General features: G+C 39.2%; 1 protein-coding gene across 1 annotated transcript in view; it reads left to right on the forward strand.

Annotated features, from left to right (window-relative positions):
* The window catches only part of WIPI2 (WD repeat domain, phosphoinositide interacting 2), a 95677-nt gene that overhangs the window by 17548 nt on the left and 63182 nt on the right, over nt 1-14947 (forward strand). The window contains exon 2 of the mRNA XM_053694525.1: nt 11572-11654. Within this exon, the coding sequence (XP_053550500.1) occupies nt 11572-11654 (83 nt within the window). The remainder of the gene's footprint in view (nt 1-11571; nt 11655-14947) is intronic.

Genomic DNA, 14947 nt, shown 5'->3' on the forward strand with positions numbered 1-14947 from the left:
TGTGATATTGTTTACCTTTGTCTGTCCCAGAAAGTCAGTTGCTGACTCAGAGAGGATGGAAGGAGGTGGTTATTGGAGGTCATAGATTGAACAGAGAGACGTAGCTCCCCTTATACACAAGCATTCCTAATACAGATAGCACATGAACCCTACTAGAATGTGTGTGATTCCCTACAGCCGCATACATTTTAATTGATCTTTAAGTAAGGGGTGGTGTAGGTGACTGAGAGAACCTATTTAAAGCATTTTAATACAGAAGGTTGTCGGGTCATTCTCCATCTTCTTCACATAACACTGTTTTCCCTGGACTTATTTAATGGGCACACAACCAGGCTAAATTTTAAGCCAATATTAAAGGGATACTAAACTAAACAAAATTCTTTCATGATTCAGATAGAGCAACAGTTTTAAGCAACTTTCTAATTTACTCCTATTATCAATTTTTCTTTGTTCTTTTGCTATCTTTATTTGAAAAAGCAGCAATGTAAGCTTAGGAACCAGCCTATTTTTTGTTCAGAACCCTGTGTAGCGCTTGCTGATTGGTGGCTACATTTACCCACCAATCTTCAAGTGCCAATCAGCAAGCACTACCCAGGGTGCTGAATCAAAAATGGGCCAGCAACTAAGCTTAGATTCCTGCTTTTTAAATAAAGATACCAAGAGAATGAAAACTTGATAGTAGGAGTAAATTGGAAAGTTGCTTAAAATTGCTGCTCTATTTGAATCGTAAAAGAAAAAAAATTGGGTTTCGTATCGCTTTAGGCTTCAATTTAATATTTATTAAATTCCAAATAATTACTGCTTTGGATAGCGTAATATTTATAAAGAAAAGAAAATGTTATTTTGGAAAGTTTTACACTACCCTCACCTGGCTACTTCCAGCCAGCTGGCAACATTTTCTTATGAGAAAACTGCAAGCTAGCTGCGATCTCTCTTGTGCTTTAGGAAAAGGAGATCATTAGTTACACATGTCTTTATCAAATACGTGTCTGCACAATTCCTAATATTACATGGTGCTGGCATTAAGCTGCCAAATTTGTACATTTACACAATAACATGTGTGGGTCCCGCAGCCTGGTGTTCTCTAGTTAATTGCACAATTCTGAACCTGCCAAGTGAGTCTAGATGTGTTTGCACGTTTTAATCTAACAGGACTATTACACAACAAAATCTCACCAACAATGTAGCTAGTCAAAAAGACCAGCATTAATCATTTATATTAGTAAACCTCACCTTTTTAGCCGAGAGAACTCAGAGGTTGATTGACACTATAAGCAAGATCTATCAAGTGCAAGGAGAATTATCCAGGTAATTATCCTATAGGATCTCTTCAGCTTGCCTTTAGAGAAGCTCATCTGTGTGCTCAATTTTATCAAAAAGGAGAGCGGAGGAGATGTAGATAGATTTCCCAAGTCGGATTAGTATCTGTGCCTTATTTATCAATGAAAATAAGCAACTATTCTCCATGTAAGGGGCATATGAACCAATAGCCCCACTAAGTAGCTTTGTTACCACCCCTCTTCATCAAACTGTCATGAAAACAAATAGATTTTTTTGCTATTTTTGCTCTTTTTATATATTATTTTTGCGCCCCATTAGATATTATTTTTGTGCCCTTTTATATATATTTTTTGCACTCCAATATACATTATTGCGCTTCGTTATATATTATTTTTGCGCCCCATTAGATATTATTTTTGTGCCCTTTTATATATATTTTTTGCACTCCAATATACATTATTGTGCTTCGTTATATATTATTTTTGCTCCTTGTTGAGCCCTTTTTTTGGTAACATTGCTCCTTTAATCTATAATAGAATAGATTTTTAAAGCTGTTCTTCACTGCAGTTATGGAAAACTTTGGAGAACTGTCAGTCCGCTATAGGAGAAAAGAAATGGTACATTTGTAACTAGTTGTTATTGAGGAGTACTATAGGAAATGCGACTAAAATAATCTAATTGAACCCTTTTTTTTGGCTTACATCTTCTCCAACGTGAATGGGAACAGAGTAGGAGAATATAACGTTCTAACTTGCACATAAATAGTATTTAGTGTTCAGTTTCCTTTGAAAGTATACAGTAGATGTATCCATCAGTACAGTTTGGGTTTGTATGTAGTAGATGTATCCATCAGTACAATTTGGGTTTGTATGTAGTAGATGTATCCATCAGTACAGTTTGGGTTTGTATGTAGTAGATGTATCCATCAGTACAATTTGGGTTTGTATGTAGTAGATGTATCCATCAGTACAATTTGGGTTTGTATGTAGTAGATGTATCCATCAGTACAATTTGGGTTTGTATGTAGTAGATGTATCCATCAGTACAATTTGGGTTTGTATGTAGTAGATGTATCCATCAGTACAATTTGGGTTTGTATGTAGTAGATGTATCCATCAGTACAATTTGGGTTTGTATGTAGTAGATGTATCCATCAGTACAATTTGGGTTTGTATGTAGTAGATGTATCCATCAGTACAATTTGAGTTTGTATGTAGTAGATGTATCCATCAGTACAATTTGGGTTTGTATGTGGTAGATGTATCCATCAGTACAATTTGGGTTTGTATACAGTAGATGTATCCATCAGTACAGTTTGGGTTTGTATGTAGTAGATGTATCCATCAGTACAGTTTGGGTTTGTATACAGTAGATGTATCCATCAGTGCAGTTTGGGTTTGTATGTAGTAGATGTATCCATCAGTACAGTTTGGGTTTGTATACAGTAGATGTATCCATCAGTGCAGTTTGGGTTTGTATGTAGTAGATGTATCCATCAGTACAGTTTGGGTTTTTATGTAGTAGATGTATCCATCAGTACAGTTTGGGTTTTTATGTAGTAGATGTATCCATCAGTACAGTTTGGGGTTTTATGTAGTAGATGTATCCATCAGTACAGTTTGGGGTTTTATGTAGTAGATGTATCCATCAGTACAGTTTGGGTTTTTATGTAGTAGATGTATCCATCAGTACAGTTTGGGTTTTTATGTAGTAGATGTATCCATCAGTACAGTTTGGGTTTTTATGTAGTAGATGTATCCATCAGTACAGTTTGGGTTTTTATGTAGTAGATGTATCCATCAGTACAGTTTGGGTTTTTATGTAGTAGATGTATCCATCAGTACAGTTGGGTTTTTATGTAGTAGATGTATCCATCAGTACAGTTTGGGTTTTTATGTAGTAGATGTATCCATCAGTACAGTTTGGGTTTATATGTAGTAGATGTATCCATCAGTACAGTTTGGGTTTGTATGTAGTAGATGTATCCATCAGTACAGTTTGGGTTTGTATGTAGTAGATGTATCCATCAGTACAGTTTGGGTTTGTATGTAGTAGATGTATCCATCAGTACAGTTTGGGTTTGTATACAGTAGATGTATCCATCAGTACAGTTTGGGTTTGTATACAGTAGATGTATCCATCAGTACAGTTTGGGTTTGTATACAGTAGATGTATCCATCAGTACAGTTTGGGTTTGTATGTAGTAGATGTATCCATCAGTTCAGTTTGGGTTTGTATGTAGTAGATGTATCCATCAGTACAGTTTGGGTTTGTATGTAGTAGATGTATCCATCAGTACAGTTTGGGTTTGTATGTAGTAGATGTATCCATCAGTACAGTTTGGGTTTGTATATAGTAGATGTATCCATCAGTACAGTTTGGGTTTGTATATAGTAGATGTATCCATCAGTACAATTTGGGTTTGTATGTAGTAGATGTATCCATCAGTACAATTTGGGTTTGTATGTAGTAGATGTATCCATCAGTACAATTTGGGTTTGTATGTAGTAGATGTATCCATCAGTACAATTTGGGTTTGTATATAGCAGATGTATCCATCAGTACAGTTTGGGTTTGTATATAGTAGATGTATCCATCAGTACAGTTTGGATTTGTATGTAGTAGATGTATCCATCAGTACAATTTGGGTTTGTATGTAGTAGATGTAGATCCTAGCACATATTCTGGGGCTGTGAACAGGCAGCATATGGCTACTGCTTGTATCCCATTCAGATGTGAAATCTTATCAGACCGTTTGTTAGTAGTTTATACAGACGGCAAGAGCATGTGATATTGGATTCCATTCTTCTAGTTAAAGGACCACTCAATGCAGTAGAATTGCATAATGAACAATTACAAAATAAAAAGACAATGATTTAACACCAATCTGAATTTCAAATAGCAGTAGATTTATTTATTTTTTCAGACAAATTTTTTTCCCCTCCAATTTGCCGGCCCCCTGTATCATGTGACAGACATCAGCCAATCACAGACTAATATACGTAAACCCTGTGAGCTTGTGCACATGCTCAGTAGGATCTTGTTCCCCAGAAAGTGTGAATATAAAACAACACTGCAAAATTTGATAATGGAAGTAAATTAGAAAGTCTTAAAACTGCTGCTCTATCTGAATCATAAAGGTTTATTTTGGCTTGAGTGTCCCTTTAAAGGGATATGAAACCCCATTTTTTTCTTTCATGATTCAGATAGAGTAGGAAATTTTAAGCAACTTTCTAATTTACTCCTATTAACAATTTGTCTCCGTTCTCTTGCTATGCTTTGTTGAATGAGCAGCAATGCACTTCTGGTTGCTGACTGAACACGTGTGAGCCAATGACCATCGGTATAGATATTTGCATCCACCAATCGGCAACTAGAACCTAGGTTCTTTGCTCCTGATCTTTCATAGATAAACCTTTCAGCAAATGATAACAAAAGAAGAAATCAAATTAAATTATAGAAGTAAATTGGAAAGTTGTTTAAAATTGTATTCTCTATAAGAATCATGACAGAAAATGTTTGTGTTCCATGTCCCTTTAAGAGTGAACGTTCCTCCTGGAGAGTCTGACTTAAAGGGACACTAAACCCAACATTTTTCTTTCATGATCCAGGTAGAGAATACAATTTGAAACAACATTACAATTTACTTCTATTATCTAATTGGCTTAATTCTTTAGATATCCTTTGTTGAAGAAATAGCAATGCACATGGGTTAGCCAATCACATAAGGCATCTATGTGCAACAGCCAATCAGCAGCTACTGAGCATATCTAGATATAAAATTATATCAAGAGAATTAAGCAAATTAGATAATAGAAGTGAATTAGAAAGTTGTTTAAAATGACATGCTCTATCTAAATCACAAAAGAAAAAAATTGAGTTTCATGTCCCTTTAAGACTGAGAATTCTCCAAAAGCAGTGGTTTATATTAAAGCATAAAAAACTCATTCTTAATTATGTTAGAAAACTGACATTTGTTGTTGTGCTGCATCTGTTTTTATCATTCCTTATGTTGCACAAGCTGTAAGCCTGACATTTGTTGTTGTGCTGCATCTGTTTTTATCATTCCTTATGTTGCACAAGCTGTAAGCCTGACATTTGTTCTTGTGCTGCATCTGTTTTTATCATTCCTTATGTTGCACAAGCTGTAAGCCTGACATTTGTTATTGTGCTGCATCTGTTTTTATCATTCCTTATGTTGCACAAGCTGTAAGCCTGACATTTGTTGTTGTGCTGCATCTGTTTTTATCATTCCTTATGTTGCGCAAGCTGTAAGCCTGACATTTGTTCTTGTGCTGCATCTGTTTTTATCATTCCTTATGTTGCGCAAGCTGTAAGCCTGACATTTGTTCTTGTGCTGCATCTGTTTGTATCATTCCGTATGTTGCACAAGCTGTAAGCCTGACATTTGTTGTTGTGCTGCATCTGTTTTTATCATTCCTTATGTTGCGCAAGCTGTAAGCCTGACATTTGTTCTTGTGCTGCATCTGTTTGTATCATTCCGTATGTTGCACAAGCTGTAAGCCTGACATTTGTTGTTGTGCTGCATCTGTTTTTATCATTCCTTATGTTGCACAAGCTGTAAGCCTGACATTTGTTGTTGTGCTGCATCTATTTGTATCATTCCTTATGTTGCACAAGCTGTAAGCCTGACATTTGTTGTTGTGCTGCATCTGTTTTTATCATTCCTTATGTTGCACAAGCTGTAAGCCTGACTTACAATCCATGGTGGTTGTTTGGTAGTCTGGCTTGTTGTTTGGTAGTCTGGCTTGTAGTTTGGTAGTCTGGCTTGTTGTTTGGTAGTCTGGCTTGTTGTTTACTTATAGAAAACAATGATTTGTCTTCATGCAAGATGATCCTAAGCTCTGTTTAATTCTAAAGAAACCATTGTGTGTTTCAGTGTTTATAGGTTTACTGTGCTATACAAATATTACTGGAATAAGGTGTACAAACAAACCTATGCGTTTTATGTCTGAGTAATGAGGAGAGTAAGACCAAGGTGTAAATATATTATTAGTCTTGGATAATTAGATGTCACCTGTTTTGGGGAAGATAAGTATCTTTTACATTTAACTTGCCTAATGCTTGCGTATTGTCATCTAAAGTGTCACATTTGATCTTCCACAAGGATGAAGTTGTATTATGGTAGTGAGTAGATCTATATGGAATTGGCAGTCGGCCTTCATTCTTTATGTCCAGATCACAAATGAATTAATAGCCAGGGGTTGGAAGCTTTTATTCTGGTTCTATCTCAATACCATTGTGTTTTTATTTGTGCTTCACTGGCTTGTAAAATGTAAATAACACCAGTACGTTCAAAATCAACCTAAAATCTTACGAGTTAAAACCATGTTCTTCAGCAAAGTTTAGTTTCTCCAACATTGGTGTGTCCGGTCCACGGCGTCATCCTTACTTGTGGGATATTCTCTTCCCCAACAGGAAATGGCAAAGAGTCCCAGCAAAGCTGGTCACATGATCCCTCCTAGGCTCCGCCCACCCCAGTCATTCTCTTTGCCGTTGCACAGGCAACATCTCCACGGAGATGGTTAAGAGCAAGAGGACGCTGATGATAACTGTTCTGACATACCCTCACACCAATCTCAAGGGGCCATGAGGGAGGTTTTGTCTGATGGAGAAATTTCAGATTCAGGAAAAATTTCTCATCAAGCTGAACCTGATGTTGTGACATTTAAATTTAAATTAGAACATCTCTGCGCACTGCTTAAGGAGGTGTTATCTACTCTGGATGATTGTGACAATTTGGTAATTCCAGAGAAATTATTTAAGATGGACAAGTTCCTAGAGGTTCCGGTGCCCCCCGACGCTTTTCCTATACCCAAGCGGGTGGCGAACATAGTAAATAAAGAGTGGGAAAGGCCCGGCATACCTTTTTTTCCCCCCCCCCCCTATATTTAAGAAATTATTTCCTATAGTCGACCCCAGAAAGGACTTATGGCAGACAGTCCCCAAGGTCGAGGGGGCGGCTTCTACTCTAAACAAACGCACTACTATTCCTATCGAAGATAGTTGTGCTTTCAAAGATCCTATGGATAAGAAATTAGAGGGTTTGCTTAAAGATTTTTGTACAGCAAGGTTACCTTCTACAACCAATTTCATGCATTGTTCCTGTCACTACGGCAGCGTGTTTCTGGTTCGAGGAACTAGAAAAATCGCTCAGTAAAGAATCTTCGTATGAGGAGGTTATGGACAGAGTTCAAGCACTTAAATTGGCTAACTCTTTTGTTTTAGATGCCGCTTTGCAATTAGCTAGATTAGCGGCGAAAAATTCAGGGTTTGCTGTCGTGGCGCGCAGAGTGCTTTGGCTAAAGTCTTGGTCAGCGGATGTGTCTTCCAAGACAAAATTGCTTAACATTCCTTTCAAAGGTAAAACATTATTTGGATCTGATTTGAAAGAGATTATTTCAGACATCACTGGGGGAAAGGGCCACGCCCTCCCACAGGATAGGTCTTTTAAGGCTAATAATAAGCCTAATTTTCGTCCCTTTCGCAGAAACGGACCAATCTCTAATTCTGTATCCTCTAAGCAAGAGGGTAATACTTCACAACCCAAACCAGCCTGGAAACCAATGCAAGGCTGGAACAAGGGTAAGCAGGCCAAGAAGCCTACCACTGCTACCAAAACAGCATGAAGGGATAGCCCCCGATCCTGGACCGGATCTAGTGGGGGGCAGTTTTTCTCTCTTTGCTCAGGCTTGGGCAAGAGATGTTCAGGATCCTTGGGCGCTAGAAATAGTTTCTCAAGGTTATCTCCTGGAATTCAAGGAACTACCCCCAAGGGGAAGGTTCCACAGGTCTCAATTATCTTCAAACCAAATAAAGAGACAGGCATTCTTACATTGTGTAGAAGACCTGTTAAAGATGGGAGTGATACATCCAGTTCCAATAAGAGAACAAGGAATGGGATTTTATTCCAATCTGTTCATAGTTCCCAAAAAAGAGGGAACATTCAGACCAATTTTGGATCTAAAGATCCTAAACAAATTTCTCAGGGTACCATCGTTCAAAATGGAAACTATTCGAACGATCCTACCTACTATCCAGGAAAATAAATTTATGACTACCGTGGATTTAAAGGATGCGTACCTACATATTCCTATCCACAAGGAACATCATCAGTTCCTAAGGTTCGCTTTTCTGGACAAGCATTACCAGTTTATGGCACTTCCATTTGGATTAGCCACTGCTCCAAGGATTTTCACAAAGGTACTAGGGTCCCTTCTAGCGGTTCTAAGACCAAGGGGCATTGCAGTAGTACCTTACTTGGACGACATCCTGATTCAAGCGTCGTCCCTGTCAAAAGCAAAGGCTCATACGGACATCGTCCTAGCCTTTCTCAGATCTCACGGATGGAAGGTGAACAAAGAAAAAAGTTCTCTGTCCCCGTCAACAAGAGTTCCCTTCTTGGGAACAATAATAGATTCCTTAGAAATGAGGATTTTTCTGACAGAGGTCAGAAAATCAAAACTTCTAAGCTCTTGTCAAGTACTTCATTCTGTTCCTCGTCCTTCCATAGCACAGTGCATGGAAGTAATAGGATTGATGGTTGCAACAATGGACATAGTTCCTTTTGCACAAATTCATCTAAGACCATTACAACTGTGCATGCTCAGACAGTGGAATGGGGATTATACAGACTTGTCTCTGACGATTCAAGTAGATCAAAAGACCAGAGATTCACTCCGTTGGTGGCTGACCCTGGACAATCTGTCACAGGGAATGAGCTTCCGCAGACCAGAGTGGGTCATTGTCACGACCAACGCCAGCCTAGTGGGCTGGGGCGCGGTCTGGGAATCCCTGAAAGCTCAGGGTCTATGGTCTCGGGAAGAGTCTCTTCTCCCGATAAACATTCTGGAACTGAGAGCGATATTCAATGCTCTCAGAGCTTGGCCTCAACTAGCAAAGGCCAAATTCATAAGGTTTCAGTCAGACAACATGACGACCGTTGCATATATCAATCATCAGGGGGGAACAAGGACTTCCCTGGCGATGAAAGAAGTGACCAAGATAATTCAATGGGCGGAGGATGACTCCTGCCACTTGTCTGCGATCCACATCCCAGGAGTGAAAAATTGGGAAGCGGATTTTCTGAGTCGTCAGAAATTCCATCCGGGGGAGTGGGAACTCCATCCGGAAATCTTTGCCCAAATAACTCAATTATGGGGCATTCCAGACATGGATCTGATGGCGTCTCGTCAGAACTTCAAGGTTCCTTGCTACGGGTCCAGATCCAGGGATCCCAAGGCGACCCTAGTAGATGCACTAGTAGCACCTTGGACCTTCAACCTAGCTTATGTATTCCCACCGTTTCCTCTCATCCCCAGGCTGGTAGCCAGGATCCATCAGGAGAGGGCCTCGGTGATCTTGATAGCTCCTGCGTGGCCACGCAGGACTTGGTATGCAGACCTGGTGAATATGTCATCGGCTCCACCATGGAAGCTACCTTTGAGACAGGACCTTCTTGTTCAGGGTCCATTCGAACATCCGAATCTGGTTTCCCTCCAACTGACGGCTTGGAGATTGAACGCTTGATTTTATCAAAGCGTGGGTTTTCAGATTCTGTAATAGATACTCTGATTCAGGCTAGAAAGCCTGTAACTAGAAAAATTTACCATAAAATATGGAAAAAATATATCTGTTGGTGTGAATCTAAAGGATTCCCATGGAACAAGATAAAAATTCCTAAGATTCTATCCTTTCTACAAGAAGGTTTGGAGAAAGGATTATCTGCAAGTTCTCTGAAGGGACAGATCTCTGCTTTATCTGTTTTACTTCACAAAAGACTGGCAGCTGTGCCAGATGTTCAAGCATTTGTTCAGGCTCTGGTTAGGATCAAGCCTGTTTACAGACCTTTGACTCCTCCCTGGAGTCTAAATCTAGTTCTTTCAGTTCTTCAAGGGGTTCCGTTTGAACCCTTACATTCCGTAGATATTAAGTTACTATCTTGGAAAGTTTTGTTTTTGGTTATAATTTCTTCTGCTAGAAGAGTTTCAGAGTTATCTGCTCTGCAGTGTTCTCCGCCCTATCTGGTGTTCCATGCAGATAAGGTGGTTTTGCGTACTAAGCCTGGTTTTCTTCCGAAAGTTGTTTCCAACAAAAATATTAACCAGGAGATAGTTGTACCGTCTTTGTGTCCGAATCCAGTTTCAAAGAAGGAACGTTTGTTACACAATTTGGACGTAGTCCGTGCTCTAAAATTCTATTTAGAGGCTACTAAAGATTTCAGACAAACATCTTCCTTGTTTGTTGTTTATTCTGGTAAAAGGAGAGGTCAAAAAGCGACTTCTACCTCTCTTTCCTTTTGGCTTAAAAGCATTATCCGATTGGCTTATGAGACTGCCGGACGGCAGCCTCCTGAAAGAATCACAGCTCACTCCACTAGGGCTGTGGCTTCCACATGGGCCTTCAAGAACGAGGCTTCTCTTGACCAGATATGTAAGGCAGCGACTTGGTCTTCACTGCACACTTTTGCCAAATTTTACAAATTTGATACTTTTGCTTCTTCAGAGGCTATTTTTGGGAGAAAGGTTTTGCAAGCCGTGGTGCCTTCCATTTAGGTGACCTGATTTGCTCCCTCCCTTCATCCGTGTCCTAAAGCTTTGGTATTGGTTCCCACAAGTAAGGATGACGCCGTGGACCGGACACACCAATGTTGGAGAAAACAGAATTTATGCTTACCTGATAAATTACTTTCTCCAACGGTGTGTCCGGTCCACGGCCCGCCCTGGTTTTTTAATCAGGTCTGATGAATTATTTTCTCTAACTACAGTCACCACGGTATCATATGGTTTCTCCTATATATATTTCCTCCTGTCCGTCGGTCGAATGACTGGGGTGGGCGGAGCCTAGGAGGGATCATGTGACCAGCTTTGCTGGGACTCTTTGCCATTTCCTGTTGGGGAAGAGAATATCCCACAAGTAAGGATGACGCCGTGGACCGGACACACCGTTGGAGAAAGTAATTTATCAGGTAAACATAAATTCTGTTTTTATATGTTTTTCCTACCTGTGTTTTGTTTGGTTAATGACTGCCATGACAAATCAATGGCGTCAGAATAGCAAAACCTGCTGAGTGTAGACTAGCATGTCCCTTTATATCATATCCCATTCTTGGCTCATTCCCGAGTAGTGTTTGCTAAGTTCTCTCCCCATATCTACATTAATGTTCTGAAACTTACATTCTGAAGAACTAGATCTGTTATTTCATGTGTTCCGCTTATTCCAACACTGAAGCAGCAGCAGCTAAGGGTTAATCACCTCTTTGTCTTGCAGATCACTGGCTGTCGGCAGCAAGTCTGGATACAAGTTTTTCTCTCTTTCAACTGTGGACAAACTCGAGCAAATATATGAATGCAGTAAGTGACCTGAACATCTGGTAGTGGTTGTTCCTTCACCAATGTCACTGCTCCCGTGTTTAGTAGTCGTCATTAGTGCGTAAAAGCACAGCGATTCTAGAGCAAGCTGATATTACGTGTAAAAAGCACAGCGACTCTAGAGAGAGCGGATATTACGTGTAAAAAGCACAGCGATTCTAGAGCAAGCTGATATTACATGTAAAAAGCACAGCGATTCTAGAGAGAGCGGATATTACGTGTAAAAAGCACAGCGATTCTAGAGCAAGCTGATATTACGTGTAAAAAGCACAGCGATTCTAGAGCATGCTGATATTACATGTAAAAACCACAGCGACTCTAGAGAGAGCAGATATTACGTGTAAAAAGCACAGCGACTCTAGAGCAAGCTGATATTACGTGTAAAAAGCACAGGGATTCTAGAGAGAGCTGATATTACGTATAAAAAGCACAGAGACTCTAGAGAGAGCTGATATTACGTGTAAAAAGCACAGCGACTCTAGAGCAAGCTGATATTACTGTAAAAAGCACAGCGACTCTAGAGAGAGCTGATATTACGTGTAAAAAGCACAGCGACTCTAGAGTAAGCTGATATTACGTGTAAAAAGCACAGTGACTCTAGAGAGAGCTGATATTACGTATAAAAAGCACAGAGATTCTAGAGAGAGCTGATATTACGTGTAAAAAGCACAGCGACTCTAGAGCAAGCTGATATTACTGTAAAAAGCACAGCGACTCTAGAGAGAGCTGATATTACGTGTAAAAAGCACAGCGACTCTAGAGTAAGCTGATATTACGTGTAAAAAGCACAGTGACTCTAGAGAGAGCTGATATTACGTATAAAAAGCACAGAGATTCTAGAGAGAGCTGATATTACGTGTAAAAAGCAGAGCGATTCTAGACCAAGCTGATATTACGTGTAAAAAGCACAGAGATTCTAGAGAGAGCTGATATTACGTGTAAAAAGCACAGCGATTCTAGACCAAGCTGATATTACGTGTAAAAAGCACAGCAATTCTAGACCAAGCTGATATTACGTGTAAAAAGCACAGCAATTCTAGACCAAGCTGATATTACGTGTAAAAAGCACAGCGATTCTAGAGAGAGCTGATATTACGTGTAAAAAGCACAGCGATTCTAGACCAAGCTGATATTACGTGTAAAAAGCACAGCGATTCTAGACCAAGCTGATATTACGTGTAAAAAGCACAGCGATTCTAGACCAAGCTGATATTACGTGTAAAAAGCACAGCGATTCTAGACCAAGCTGATATTACGTGTAAAAAGCACAGCAATTGTAGAAAGAGCTGATATTACGTGTAAAAAGCACAGCGATTTTAGAGTTAATTTTACGTGTATAAATCACAGCGATTGTAGAGAGAGTTGATTTTACGTGTATAAATCACAGCGATTGTAGAGAGAGTTGATATTACGTGTAAAAAACAGCGATTGTAGAGAGAGTTGATATTACGTGTAAAAAGCACAGCGATTCTAGAGAGAGTTGATTTTACGTGTAAAAAAGCACAGCGATTGTAGAGAGAGTTGATTTTACATGTAAAAAACAGCGATTGTAGAGAGAGCGGATATTACGTGTAAAAAGCACAGGGATTCTAGAGAGAGTTGATTTTACGTGTAGAAAACACAGCGATTGTAGAGAGAGTTGATATTACGTGTAAAAAACAGCGATTGTAGAGAGAGTTGATTTTACGTGTAGAAAACACAGCGATTATAGAGAGAGTTGATTTTACGTGTAGAAAACACAGCGATTGTAGAGAGAGTTGATATTACGTGTAGAAAACACAGCGATTGTAGAGAGAGTTGATATTACGTGTATAAATCACAGCGATTGTAGAGAGAGTTGATATTACGTGTAAAAAACAGCGATTGTAGAGAGAGTTGATATTACGTGTAAAAAACAGCGATTGTAGAGAGAGTTGATATTACGTGTAAAAAACAGCGATTGTAGAGAGAGTTGATATTACGTGTAAAAAGCACAGCGATTCTAGAGAGAGTTGATATTACGTGTAAAAAGCACAGTGACTCTAGAGAGAGCTGATATTACATGTAAAAAGCACAGCGATTATAGACCAAGCTGATATTACGTGTAAAAAGCACAGCGACTCTAGAGAGAGCGGATATTACGTGTAAAAAGCACAGCGATTCTAGAGAGAGTTGATATTACGTGTAAAAAGCACAGCGATTCTAGAGAGAGTTGATATTACGTGTAGAAAACACAGCGATTGTAGAGAGAGTTGATATTACGTGTAAAAAGCACAGCGATTCTAGAGAGAGTTGATATTACGTGTAAAAAGCACAGCGACTCTAGAGCAAGCTGATATTACGTGTAAAAAGCGCAGTGACTCTAGAGAGAGCTGATATTACATGTAAAAAGCACAGCGATTATAGACCAAGCTGATATTACGTGTAAAAAGCACAGCGACTCTAGAGAGAGCGGATATTACGTGTAAAAAGCACAGCGACTCTAGAGAGAGATGATATTACGTGTAAAAAGCACAGCGACTCTAGAGAGAACTGATATTACGTGTAAAAAGCACAGCGATTATAGACCAAGCTGATATTACGTGTAAAAAGCACAGGGATTCTAGAGAGAGTTGATATTACGTGTAGAAAACACAGCGATTGTAGAGAGAGTTGATTTTACGTGTAAAAAGCACAGCGATTGTAGAGAGTTGATTTTACGTGTATAAATCACAGCGATTGTAGAGAGTTGATTTTACGTGTATAAATCACAGCGATTGTAGAGAGAGTTGATATTACGTGTAAAAAGCACAGCGATTCTAGAGAGAGTTGATATTACGTGTAGAAAACACAGCGATTATAGAGAGAGTTGATATTACGTGTATAAATCACAGCGATTGTAGAGAGAGTCGATATTGCGTGTATAAATCACAGCTATTGTAGAGAGAGTCGATATTGCGTGTAAAAAGCACAGCGATTCTAGAGAGAGTTGATATTACGTGTAGAAAACACAGCGATTGTAGAGAGAGTTGATATTACGTGTAGAAAACACAGCGATTGTAGAGAGAGTTGATTTTACGTGTATAAATCACAGCTATTGTAGAGAGAGTCGATATTGCGTGTAAAAAGCACAGCGATTCTAGACCAAGCTGATATTACGTGTAAAAAGCACAGCAATTGTAGAAAGAGCTGATATTACGTGTAAAAAGCACAGCGATTCTAGACCAAGCTGATATTACGTGTAAAAAGCACAGCAATTCTAGAGAGAGCTGATATTACGTGTAAAAAGCACAGCGATTCTAGACCAAGCTGATATT

The sequence above is a fragment of the Bombina bombina genome, chromosome 11, assembly GCF_027579735.1.
Source record: "Bombina bombina isolate aBomBom1 chromosome 11, aBomBom1.pri, whole genome shotgun sequence".
In the NCBI taxonomy this organism is placed as follows: Eukaryota; Metazoa; Chordata; class Amphibia; order Anura; family Bombinatoridae; genus Bombina; species Bombina bombina.